Consider the following 13,579-nt stretch of genomic DNA (forward strand, 5'->3'; position numbering starts at 1 on the left):
GTCGTTTCTGTCTTTTTCAGTCCTGGCTGGAAAATTTACCTATCTTTCTGCCAATGAAATCTCATTTAATGGCTTAAAAAGTGGGGTGTTACCACCAAGAAAGCCCAAGAAGATAGGAAGGCCTTTTCAAAGCTGAAGTACCATCATTTCATTCAACTTTGTTTGGTGTCCATATGCTTGCTTTCTCTCACATACACAAATACATACACACTCCTTCCTACATTTTCAGTCATTTATCGGGATCCAAAGGTCACATGCAGCATAGTGCAAGGGTTTTGTAGGCTCCATCTTCTGGTAGCATTGCTGAAAAACCAAACTATGAACCATGTTTGGTTCCCATCCTGTCAGTCCCTGTAGAGAGCAGCAATATATATCCCAGCCGGTAGCAAAATCCTGATGCCTGACAGTACAGGAATGAACTACAAAAGTTTATTATTGAAAATAACAAATCAATACAAAAGCAGCACCAAAATATAAATTAATAAAGATCACTTAATGCTCTAATGAACCTTTGTGCAGATTCAGAATACTTTTTACATAAGCTTTTTAGAAGGATTGCTCAATATACAGGGCTCAGGGATTATAATTTAAAATGAAAACAATTATATTGCATTTTCCTTAAGCTATTTGTACAAACCGTCCAGTTTGTATAAATTTTCATAAGCATTATATATACACATATGTGAAGGTAGATAAATATGCACAGACATGATTACAAGCACAATTACATTTTCAGGCTTCTATCAAATCTGATGTTATTAGAGAAATATGAAAACTAATACTACTTTTTTTAAAAAAATATCAACAATTCTGTAAAGCCAAGGATCATATCAAGCCTCCCAAATGAATGATAAACAGTTTCTGTTGGACTATATATACAGAGCTTAAGAAGAGGGAGTTGGTATGACTATGGCTCCCAGAATCCCACAGCCAGTATGAAACGGTTATACTTTTTCAGAGATTCTGCAAGATGTAGCCCAAAAAAGCAACTTTTCAAACTTTTTTGCCGTCTTTTTGGTTGCTGCGGCAACGCTGCGCAGCAAAGAGGACGGTGTTTTGCGGCCCGTATGTACCGGCCCTTAGACTACTTTCATTCCTGTGGAAATTTATTGTTCTACCAAAATTAAAGTCCTCGTTCCATGGGACAAGGACCAGGTAGAGGCATTTCCTATCTACCTACCCACCCTTCCTAGCACATATCCTCGCCAGAAGATCATTTACAGTCTTTCCCTTTATCACATTCAAGTGAAGAATTAAGTGAACTAGACCCCAACTTAAACTACCCAGAGTAAGAAGAGAGCACTTGATTCACACTATGTCTTTATATGCAAAGGATAGAAGAATCACATGCACTCAATCCATACAACCTGAAGAATTGTAGCTGGGAATAGCATTACTAGATCAAAAACTAGTGAGGGCTCCCGTATCTTTAATGATTGCGTAGAAGAGGGATTCTCAACATATATTGCTTGCTAGCTGGTTGAATGACAAGTAACATCTTGTAGCAGGAATTCCCTCTTCCATATAACCATTAAAGGCACATGAGCCCTTTCCCGCTTTCACTCTGGTAAACCTACTAGCAAAGTATGTGAACTGGCCATATGCGTTCTTCATTTCAAGCCTCTAAAGGTATTTGCTTTCATGATGGTAACAGAATGGCTAACACGACCATCATATTGTGTCTTATTCCCTGCATTACACAAATTAACAATATTTTATACCCATTGTATTCCATTGGGTGAAGATGGTCCTAAGCTTTCAGGCACAGACCAAAGTTTACATTTTGGAATTTCCTTCTGTTCCCAAAAGTTTGTAGCATCACCTCTTTCAAGTTGTTTGCCATCAGACTGAATATGCAGCATGCCACCATCCTGAAGTTTCAATGCATTCTGTCCATGTTCAAGTTCAAAACTTATAATAAGAGACTTTGCTACAGAATCCAATTCATTTTGGTTCACAAGAAGCTCTGAGATTCGTTGGACAGAATTGTCTGCTGAACCAATAGACGAAGGGGATGGAATGCAGAAAGTATTAAAATTTCCAGCTAAGATGCAAATCTTCTCTACAAAATACCTGAGTGGACTTGTATTTCTGCATGAAGCTGTGGAAACAAAATTATTTTTTTAATTTAATAATTGTAGTTTTAAAGCAGTTAAATAATTTACACATTATTTGAGGGTTATTTGAAAAAAGTAGATTACATACTTCTGACTTACATTTTAAGGATTTTTCAAAGCCCCTTTCTCATTGGAAAATGTTTAAAAGGCTTAGTTTATAAAATCTGATTGTTTATGTTGGTATAAGAGCTAGCGTGGTATATAAGAGCCAGCATGGTGTAGTGGTTTGAGCACTGGACTATGACTCTGCAGACCAGGGTTCAAATCCCAGCTCATGTATGTAAACCCACTAGATGGCCTTGGAATAATCACATTCTCTCATCCTCAGTGGATGGCAATGGCAAAACCCCTCTGAAGAAACATGCCAAGAAAAACCCATGACAGATTCTCTTTAGGGTCACCATAAGTTGCAAACAATTTGAAGGCATATAGCAAGATGCTGGTATAATATGTACCACAAGGTGGAGACCTACTCCTGGTTTCCTCTGCACAACCACTGGCATTACATTAAAATCAACTGTTGGGGAGGGAAGTGTTGAGTCATTCAGAAAATCTAGCTGTTCATGCTGAAATCATTTTTATACACTTTTCAAAACACAGGCTTTTAAGCTGTCATAAAAACACTGGTTTCTCTGCATTCCTGGCAGACACCTAAGGATTCAGACCCACATATCTATTGCACTTGCTTGGTCTTAATGTGGATTTTTCAAGGCGACAATCAGAGTCATCAACTAGCAACGTCTGTTCTAAAACAGAAACCTATAAAAATTATCACGAAGGCTACAAAGATCAAAGACTCTGAGGTGCAGGCCCTCTGACTGGTTAACTCAGAACCGCTGTGGTTGCTAACCGTATAGATGTAGTTCTTGCCCCTTGCTTATTGCCCTACTTTGCATGCTTTGCTGTGTACCTTGGTTTGATACATGGAGTATTGCACTGTGTATGCTCTTATACCGTGGTCCTGGACCTCAATTAGTGATGTCAACTTGGCACATAGTCTTAACTTAAACTAGCTACGTTCCTATCAATACATCTGCAGCAAAATGGTGGGAAGCAATATACAGTGGTGCCTCGGGTTACGAAATTAATTCGTTCCGCTGTCAATTTCGTAACCCGAAAGGCTTTCGCAAGCCGAATCCCCATAGGCGCTAATGGGGAAAAGCCGCTTTTTGGTGCGAAATCGTGCCGAAAAGCACCAAAAGTTTTTTCGTAACCCGAAAAAACTTTCTTAACCCGAAACAGTTTTTTTAAATTAATTTTTTTCGTATCCTGAAAATTTCGTAACCTGGGTAATTCGTATCCCGAGGTACCACTGTATGTCGCTTCAAGGTGGGAGAGGTTACCACCAAAAATCCTATGCAATGGCTCTAGAAGTTTCGAAATAATGCACTGTGCGAACCAGAAACCACAAAGAAGAAAAATATATCTCCTTAAATCTGGCTATGAGTGTGCGTTTTTCTGGGTGTAGCCAGTGTCCAATGCTGGCCATTCACATACTCCTGAATAAAGTATTTCTCAAACACATACGATCTTGGCTTCGTCCCTTGGCTCCTATGAACTGGGTGGAGAGAAGTCTGGGTTTTTTCTGATTTTAAGTGGATTTGGGGGTAGTGACATTGCTACCTCGCAGGGGCAGAGTTGGGAGAGTCATGCTGGCTGGGTTAGCACTTTGTGGAACCCATCCTCGCTCCTTCTGTGTACACTTCATGGACACTAGGATCATAGAATGGAAAACATACATGAGCTGATTTAACTATATCAGACAGCATAGCACAGTGGTTTGAGCATAGGATTAGGTCTCTGGAGAATGGGGTTCAATTCCCTGCTCTGCCATGGAATCCAACTAGGTGGTTTTGGATTAATCACACTCTCTTAGCCCCAAAAAATCCCATGAAAGGTTCAACTTAGAGTCGTCATAAGTTGAAAACTATTTGAAGGCACGCAACAACAACAGAGAAAATCTCTTAAAACACAAGTACAAAGATATTAACCAAGTAGAAATACCAAGTAATCCATCTCCATGGTTACTTGGTTAATAACCAAGAAAATGGATTACTTGGCAAATCAGCCTAATACAACCTCTTAATGATTTGCAAACCTGTTAATTAGTTATGACTCAGAAGGAACAAATCGAAGGCTTCTAAAATTGTTTGGTAAATCTACACTGAATCATAGATAGCAATGAGACATCTAATCCATCTCTAAAAACTTAGGAAAGTGTTTTGGGGAAGGAAAAAGCATAGAGAAAGATTGACTGAGAAAACAACATGAGACAATATAAAGGAGAAAGGAAAGGTAATGTTTAACTCCAATAGAAAAAAAGTAGTAAATGCTGGATGTCCACACATATTTATAGGCACAGGAAAGAATTCACACAGAATCCATTTCATTGGATTGTGGCATGCCAGAGTTTTCTTTTTTCTCACAGCAAAAAGTTTAAATCACTAAAAATATTTCAAACATTATCTGGTTCCTTCTTTTATTAGAGTTCTGAGTGCTGGTGGACTAGTGTTGCTATGAAGACCACCTATAACTTGAGGAAGAGTCTAGGAGATATAGATGCGCTCATATGGCCGAAGAAGAGGTTAGGGCTACACTTTCCCCTCTCATTTTATAGCATGGCACTCATCTGAAACAGAGCTTTCCCACTGCAGTCAAAGGAGGGTGGTTTTCATTCTGTGATCTTTTGAGCACGTCAAACCATTTATATAATGCATGAATGTAAAAGCTGTGCGCAGAGGATGGCCACCTATGGCTGTGTGCTAAAAATAATCAGCAAATACTGAAAAGTGCAAAATTCTAAAAGGGGGATGTAACATTCTTCTAAAGATTTTATATAAATAAATACCATGGAAACCAAGACTTTTTTTTTCTAGTTCTTGAAGTGATTTATATAGAAGCAGAGCAGTGCTCACCCAACCTGGTCAGAATTTGGAATACCACCAAAGGTTTAAGAGACACCACAGCCTCTATGGCAGTGGTTTCCAAATTTTGATTCTCTAGATGTTTTTGGACTTCAGCTCCCAGATTCCCTGATCGTTAACCAAGCTGGCTAGGGCTTCTGGGAATTGAAGTTCAAAACACCTGGAGGACCAAATTTTGAGAATCACTGCTCTATGGCATAAGATGGAATGAATCTTTATGGCAAAGAAATTCATGCACTGCAATGCAAATGTTCTTCAACTTTGCCACAGAGATAATGCATGATTTTGTCCTCAACCATTGCTCAGGAAGAGAAGAAACATGTTGTTTTTTAAAAGATCATACTGGCAAAATTCCAGCATAACAAAGTATAAAACTCCTGCACTGAGATTTAGATATTTTTAATCACACTCTTAAAAGTGATTTTGAAGGATGACAGAATATATGAACAACATACCTTGTAATGAAGAAGTAACCATCTGGAAGACTTGATCTAGACAATGATGTAATTCCAACAGTTCAACAGCTCTTCTTGCAGCTTTCTTTAACTCCTGGTCAATGGATTCTTCCCTCCTTAATAGATTTGTTATGCCTCTCTGTATTGATAACATTTTTTCAGAACCAGTAAATAGCACAAATCCTGAAGACAGCATACCTAGTGATCACTTACAGTCCCAGTGAGACCACTCAAACATATCAACAACTATAGTTTTTTGTGGGTTTTCTGGGCTATGTGGCCATGTTCTCTGAAGATGCCAGCCACAGATGCTGGTGAAACGTCAGGAATTAACTCTTCTAGAATATGGCCACATAGCCCAGAAAACCCACAAAAACTATGGATGCCGGTCATGAAAGCCTTCGATTTCACATCAACAATTAGTTGCAACCAGTTCTAAAGAATAACACAGCCCTCACAAGCTCAGGGAGGCAGCCCTTTTTTGGCCTACAGACAGCCTCCAAATCTTAAACTACTATTTACTTACAACAGGATACATAACATGAATGGTAATACAGGGACAAGACCCTGCCATTAACCCAGATGCCAACTCTGTTCACACATCTACTCTGGAAGCAATATTACAGGGCCAATAGCATCACCCACAGCATCAGAGGTACATTTACTTGCTCTTCCTCCAATGTGATGCCATCCTATGCCAGCAGTGGCCCCCAGCACTGTACACTAGACAGTCTCTACACAAGAGGATTAATGGACACAAATCTGTCATTAGAAATGGCAATACCAGTTGCTGAACATTTCAACCTTCCTAGACATACAGTAAGTGATTTATAGGTTGCAGTCCTTGAACAAGGAAATTATAAAGGAAGACTAGAAAGTGAAACAGCTGAATTAAATTACAAATTCCAATAGCAAACGAATGAACAAGGACAATGGTTTCATGGCACACTACAAATATTAATAAAAGATTCTTGGCTACTGCACCTATAACAAAAGGAATCTTCTCAGAGAGAGTCTTGAACCCTGGGAAACTGACTTTTTGTAAGAAGATTTATTGCTTTCACACATCAACATCAACTGACCACTGCAAAGATCTGAAAGACCTGCATCATATTGTTCAGTCTTTTGAAAATTTAGATGCAACTTTCTTGATCCTTACATTCCATTCCACTCCCACAACTCTGTAAATAGCCCTGTTTAAATATATGAAGGGATGTCATGTTGAGGATGAACAACAAAAAAGTTTGTTTTCTGCAGCTCCAAAGAATAGGACTCGGAGCAATGGATTCAAACTACCACCTAAACATCAGGAAGAACTTCTTGACAGTAAGAGCTGTTTAACAGTGAAACACGCTCTTTTGAAGTGTGGTAGAGTCTCCTTCTTTGGATGTTTTTTAATCAGAGGCTGGATCTGTCGGGTGTGCTTTGATTGTGAGTTCCTGAATGGCAGGGGGTTGGATCACATGACCCTTATGGTCTCTTCCAATTCTATGATTCTATTAAATATTTTACTAGTCGTTGACTGAAATAAATATATGTAATGCAGTGTAATGTAATGCTTTATACCTGAGCATTTATTATCACTCTGTTCTACATCTGAACAAATAGGTTTATATCCCAAAAGCTCATGCAAAAATTAAAACCTGTTAATCTTAGAGGTACCATCACATTTCTTTTTTTCCCCTCCATCTTCCTTTCTCCTTTTTATGAAGACAGCATAGATTAGTAACTAAGATACTAGCATTGCTATGAGATTAAGTAACTTACTCTACTGAGTGAAAATTTTAACTAAACAAGTATTTATATTTACCTTTTTGCAATCTGATACAATATTCTCAAGGAACTTTGCCAATGCCATAGCTTTATCCTTTATTTGATTCTGAACCTGAAAAGGAAATGTTAGGCATTGAATATTATGTCAGATTTGTCCCAACACTTGGTTAGATAAGCAAATATTTGGGTTGATCCATAAAAACCAGACATCACAGTATTCAACTTGAAATATAGTGGTGTTGTTCTGTTTTACAAACATATATAATACTGCAATTTATCATTGGGGAAAGATAGTGTACACCCATGGTAAAGCTACAAGAAGCATTACATTAGTTGTAAAAACCTCCAGCACAGTAAAGGTGTTAGTCTCTTGCCACAAAACCAACAAAGGATGTCCTTTGACACCTTGAAAATAACATGTTTTATTTTGTATATGTTCCCATGGATTGTAGCTCATTTTATGGAGTGCTGTGATTTGAGATTTCGTTGCTTTCTGCTTTTATTCTTTCTCCTACCTGCTTTCTGCTTTTACTCTGTTCTGAGAGAATGACAGAAAAAGAGATAGATATGAACATGTGTGGGAGCCAACATAGTGTAGTGGCTTGAGCACTGGACTATGCAGATCAGGTCTCAATTCCTGATTTGGCCGTGTAAACCAGTGAGGTGACCTTGGGCAAGTCACACTCTCTCACCTTCAGAAGGTGACAATGGCAACCTCCCTCTGAAGAATCTTGCCAAGAAAACCCTATGATAGGTTCGCCTTAGGGTTGCCACAAGTCAGAAACAACTTGAAGGCACACAACAACAAGAAGATATGAATGTGGAGAGAGAGTGATGAAAACAAACAAGTAAATGAATAGATGGCAAGAAACAGCAGGATGATTGAGAAGGGATTGGTGAATGGTATGTGTAACTGTATATGAGAGTAAAAGCGAGAGTGTTCATCCGTGAAAGACAGTGAGAATTAATGAATAAGCGAAGAGAGAAATCAAATATTACTCAAATATGTGCTGCATGTATGATTAAGAGTATAAGGATGGATGGATGAGGTGAGGGTTTGTGTATCTTAGAAAGAGAATAGATTATGAAGGGCAAAAAGAAGGAAAGGGACATGTTTGGCTTCAACCCTATACACTGCTCCTAAATACTTCCCCTCGAAGGAATGTGGTCCAGACTGCAAAAAGGTAGTCCTACCCCTTTTTTGTGTTAAAGCATTTCTAGGAAGCAATAATGCATAGATTAATCAATCAGCTAAAAAAAGTACAGTTTGTAAAACTGGGATTTTTAAGTCAGTGAAAGCAAACTAAAACACAAAACACTGAAATATTATGGAAAGCATTCCAATGATTCTTTTATATCTGCTGCTATTTTAACGGCTATGGTTTAACAAACTTTTTTTCTGGTGTTACTAAGTGAGCAGTTCGAGTAATTGGTAGTTTCACCCTCATGTGCACAAATGGTATATGTTTTTGCATGGTGTAAGGACATGTCACAATAAGGTGGGGAATCACAAATGGTAGCAAATTATGCACACAATTATGTACTGTATATACTCATGTATAAGTCTAGAAATTTAGGTTAAAAATTGACCCAACAAACCTGAGTCGACTTATCCATAGGTCAATGTAAATGCTGTATCTTAACTCCTATTTAAAAGAAGGAACTGTCCCCTGATGAAAGGCAAGAGTATAATCTGTCCTGGAAGCACCAACCCCCTCTACTCTCTCATCTATCCAGCCTTAAGAGCGAGCACAAAGCTTTATGTCTGCTAGAATTTTGTAAGTTCTTTGGCATCATTTTCCTTTGCTTCATCCTTTCCTACATGCTATATCAAAATCCATAATTTTGGCCCCAAAACTTGCTCTCGACTTACACATGAGGTCGACTTATAGTTAAGTATATACGGTATATAAGAATAACCAACATGTTCCATGATTTTACAGAAAACATGATCACAAAGCTTGTCTTAACACTATTAGTGAGATTTACAGTTTAAAATGTGTTTCCCTTTTCATGCTTAAAAGAGTTTGTAAAGATCTACACATCACCTCATTTTGTGGGTACCATTTTAAGAGTTCATTCTGCATTATTCTGGATGTCTTCTGTATACAGTCTAAAAGGTGTGATAATCCTGCATCCATTCCATCATAGATGTCTGACATGAAAAGCTTCTGAAAAGAGAAGATTTTTTTAAATGCACAAGTGACTGACACCTTGACCAAAACTGAATTAAAGTCCCAGTTTAATGACACTTTTAAATAGAAGATTTGTTTAATAAAAATATCAGGGTTTTTAGTTTTAATTGCTGTTTTTATGCTTGATATTGTGTTTTTAATATGTTATACTATTTAATACTGTCTTAAGGGGGGGAGGGATAAAGGGTTTTTAATTGTCATATTTTCTATTTTACTGTTGTTAACCGCCCGGATTGGTTTGCCAGAGGGTGGTATACAAATAAATATTATTATTATTATTTACATACTATCTTTCATCCTATTTGGATATCAGCATATGATACACAAAATTGCTATCATTAATACAAACGATTAGGTTCAGTTTGCCTCTTCTCTGTTGTCTTTTCACCAGCAGGCAAAGATCTTTCTGTTTAAACAGGCCTTCAGCCTTATCTGACCAGGGTAGAGGAATATGCTATTAGATGTGCTGTGTTTTAAGTATGAAATGTGTATTTCAAATGTTTTAACTGTTTTAAAACAGTTAAAAGTCTTAAAAGTAGTGTTTTAATTGTTATATATGCTTTAATGATATTTAAATTTTGTGCTCCATATTGTTTTAACTGTTCTTTCAATTTTTATTGTACATGTTGAGAATCCCTTATACAAAAATCCAAATTCTGAAAGGCTCCAAAATCCAAAACATTTTTCATGGGTGACTGAGATAGTGACATCTTTGCTCTCTGATGGTTCAATGTATACAAAGGTTGTTGATGCAGAAAAGTATTTTTAAATTAACTATGTATAAATGTATAAAATGTATAAAATTAACTAATGAATTATATCCTAATCTGTTTACAACAGTTACATGATAACATTGGTATCACTGCTATCATTTATTGGTTTAAATTTAAATAAATTTGATCATTAAACCATATCACATAAGTGCTTTTCTGAGATAGCGAAGGAAGTGTAAGACGGTTTTTTTTTCTTATTTTGTTGGAGGTCTGTTATTGTAAGAAACTGCTGACAGGAAAGTAATTCCTTAATATTTCCCTTTCCATTTCCTTCGATAACAGCAACCAGAACCAAAATAGCTTCACAAAGAGTACCCTTAAGTTGCAATTCCACTGACTGATTAGGCTCCTGCTAATTACTCAACCTAATAAATTTTGCATACACAGAAAATCATTATACCTTTGTAGCACTTGTATCTCCATTGTTTTCCACCTCAAAATGCAAGTCAGAGCCAGAAAGTGCTGCCAAGTGTCCTATATATTTCACAACGTCTTTCAACGTCTCTTTTATTTTCTTCTCTGCCTCTGCTACCACTAATGACAAATCTGAACCACCAGCCTGAGGCAAAAATAAATAAATAAAGTATTAGGGGATTTTTTTTTAGTGTCCTTTATCATTCATTCTAGTTCATCTTGTCAAAACAGTATGAACTGGGTTACTAATTCAGCATCTGTACCATTACAATCACAATATTTATGATACACATACAGATAATGAAGGTTTTTTAAAAGGATGTTTACATTTAGGTCCCTTACCTGCAAGAGCAGTTGCAGATATCCTCCCAAACATTTCACACCTTCCCTTATTTCATCATAAATTTTTACAAATTCCTCATTTTTTCGGAAACAGCTTGCCCAGTGCTTGGTTAGAAGTATAATCTGTTCAAACGTTGAGGTAATCCTGATGGTGCAGGACTGTGCAACTTGATCAGTCACAAAAACTAAACCACAGAGGAAAAAATTAGTTAGAGGACAAATTAGTTTGGCAAAGGAGTATATGTCTCCAGTTAGTTACAAATAAACTGTATGAGAATCAGTGCATGGATTTGGGAACAAAGTAGAGCTTACAGTTTTCTTGATTTTCTTCAGCTTGCTCATAAGCCTTCGTCAGAGCAATGACTCCAGTATGAATTGTGAAGAGTCTCTCCAAAAGGCTTTGGGCCATGTTTTCCTCTTCTTCATGGGTACGTTCGAACACATCCAAAGCTGAATTAATAAATTCCTTACAAATGCTGGGCAGGAATGATTCAGGTGGATCTGAGTCCAGGCTGGCTAGACTATTTGTTGACCCTGAGGTACAGAACAGTTTCAGGAATAAAACCAATAAAACTAGACAAATACATGATCTTGTTAAAGACCTAACCGTCATTATAAATAACATAAACCTATATCAGATTTGTTAGCTGTTGAAAGAAAGAAAGAAAGAAAGAAAGAAAGAAAGAAAGAAAGAAGGATATATGAAAGAATGTCATCATCTCTGCCAAAGGTAGGCAAAATGTGGCCCTAAAACTGAATATGGCTCCCAAGACTTGTTGTATTCCTCAAGCTTTCTGAGAGGTCCTTTTAATGGCTACCAAAAACAGTGAACTGCTACACCTGAAAAACTAAGGAGCAGCAATTAACTTTTAAATTATTTATTTAACCTTTTTTTTTAAAAAAAAAAATACTCATTTTTCAAATCCAGAGGGTAGACTGGGGTGACTGGCAGTTCCTGTAGGATCTGGGGGTCTACAGTCATACTGCCCCTGCTCTACATATAAATACAAATAATTTGTTCTTCATGTATTTTTGGAAGGAAAATCACAATACTAAAAATGAATGCAACATTTAGAATCATAGAGTTGGAAGAGACCACAAGGGCCATCCAGTACAACCCCCTGCCATGCAGGAACTCACAATCAAAGCATCTTCGATAGATGACCATCCAGCCTCTGCTTAAAGACCTCCAAAGAAGGAGACTCCACTACACTCCAAGGAAGAAGTGTGTTCCACTGTCAAACAGCCTTTATTGTCAGGAAGTTCCTCCTAATGTTGAGCTGGAATCTCTTTTCCTGAAACTTGAATCCATTGTTCCGTTTTCTAATCTCTGGAGCAGCAGAAAACAAGCTTGCTCCCTCCGCAATATGATATCCCTTCAAGTATTTAAACAGGACTATCATATCACCTCTTAACCTTCTCTTCTCCAGGCTAAACATCCCCAGCTCCCGAAGTCATTCCTCATACAGCATGGTTTCCAGACCCTTCACCGTTTTGGAAAAGTTAGGCCCGTTACAGTAAGCCACGCACTTACCCTAAAGCTAGTACGTCCCCAGGACGTACTAGCTACCCGTGTATAACGGGCCTTAGTGAGAAGTTTCTTGCTATTTGCCTTCAAGTTAACTTTGACTTATGGAGACCCTATTATAGGGTTTTCTTGGCAAGATTTATCCAGAGGAGCTTTACCACTGCCTTCTTTTCTAAGTCTGAGAGAGTATGACCTGTTCAGGGTCATCCAAAGCATTACCATGCCTAAGCGGAAATTTGAACCCTGGTTTTAGTCCAACATTCAAACCACTACACCATGATGGCCATGTGAAGAGTAGAGGTGTATAAATACATGCACAAACATACCTGGTAAGTAAGAGCTGTGGATTCTCATCTTTACCTCAGACAAACACCCAGAAATCCGCTTGCTCTTTCTCAGACTTCTGCTTCTCCTGAGGAAGAATTGAGTCATTATTTATTTATTATTTTATTTATATCCCACCTTTCTCTCATTGCACAGGACTTTCATTACGTTTCTGGAACTCATGCTTAAACGTTTTTAAAGCTATGTTTGTTTGTCTGTTTTTAAAAAGCTATGTGTTATTTACTTACATTTACTATGCAAGATGTATACAGCAACAATTGTAAGACACTGGAAACCATCACTTTGTAAATATATTTGTGCTTGTACAGCAACCCAGTAACAACCTTAGCTGCCCCATAATGAAGATGAAGAAAAAATGGCTTAAGGAAGACACTCCACATGTGTACATCCTCCTTGTTCCTGTCTGGGTTAGGAAAGTTATAGCTAATCTTCTTTTCATCATTACACATATAACACTTTGCCTTCTTTTTCTTCCTTGCAAGTGCAGATACCTGTAACTATCCATGTGGTTACTTTCTATTCACTATTAGTATATATTTACTGAGAAATCTTTCTCTATTTTCATAGAAAGAAAGAGTTTTAAAGAAAACATTTTACCTTTTTGTAGAAAATGAAGAAATAGATGTATTTAAAAAATCAGGTTCCCATTCATCAGTAGGATCATTAAAAATGTCATCAAATTTGCTGGTATTGTTGTTTGTCTGGAAAAAAAC

General features: G+C 37.4%; 1 protein-coding gene across 1 annotated transcript in view; it reads right to left on the reverse strand.

Annotated features, from left to right (window-relative positions):
* Window positions 1–731: 731 nt before the first annotated feature.
* LOC149316914 (kinesin-like protein KIF14) overlaps window positions 732–13,579 on the reverse strand; it is a 45,801-nt gene continuing 32,953 nt past the window's right edge. Inside the window, exons 21-29 of the mRNA XM_089518779.1 lie at window positions 13,464–13,567; window positions 12,848–12,933; window positions 11,306–11,527; window positions 10,994–11,178; window positions 10,638–10,796; window positions 9,318–9,440; window positions 7,307–7,381; window positions 5,497–5,635; window positions 732–2,101 (exon numbers count right to left, since the gene is read on the reverse strand). Of these exons, the coding sequence (XP_089374905.1) occupies window positions 1,716–2,101; window positions 5,497–5,635; window positions 7,307–7,381; window positions 9,318–9,440; window positions 10,638–10,796; window positions 10,994–11,178; window positions 11,306–11,527; window positions 12,848–12,933; window positions 13,464–13,567 (1,479 nt within the window). The 3' untranslated portion in view covers window positions 732–1,715. The remainder of the gene's footprint in view (window positions 2,102–5,496; window positions 5,636–7,306; window positions 7,382–9,317; window positions 9,441–10,637; window positions 10,797–10,993; window positions 11,179–11,305; window positions 11,528–12,847; window positions 12,934–13,463; window positions 13,568–13,579) is intronic.

Source organism: Sceloporus occidentalis, unplaced genomic scaffold (assembly GCF_023333645.1).
Source record: "Sceloporus occidentalis isolate IW3139 unplaced genomic scaffold, rSceOcc1.0.p SCAF_3, whole genome shotgun sequence".
NCBI classification, from domain to species: domain Eukaryota; kingdom Metazoa; phylum Chordata; class Lepidosauria; order Squamata; family Phrynosomatidae; genus Sceloporus; species Sceloporus occidentalis.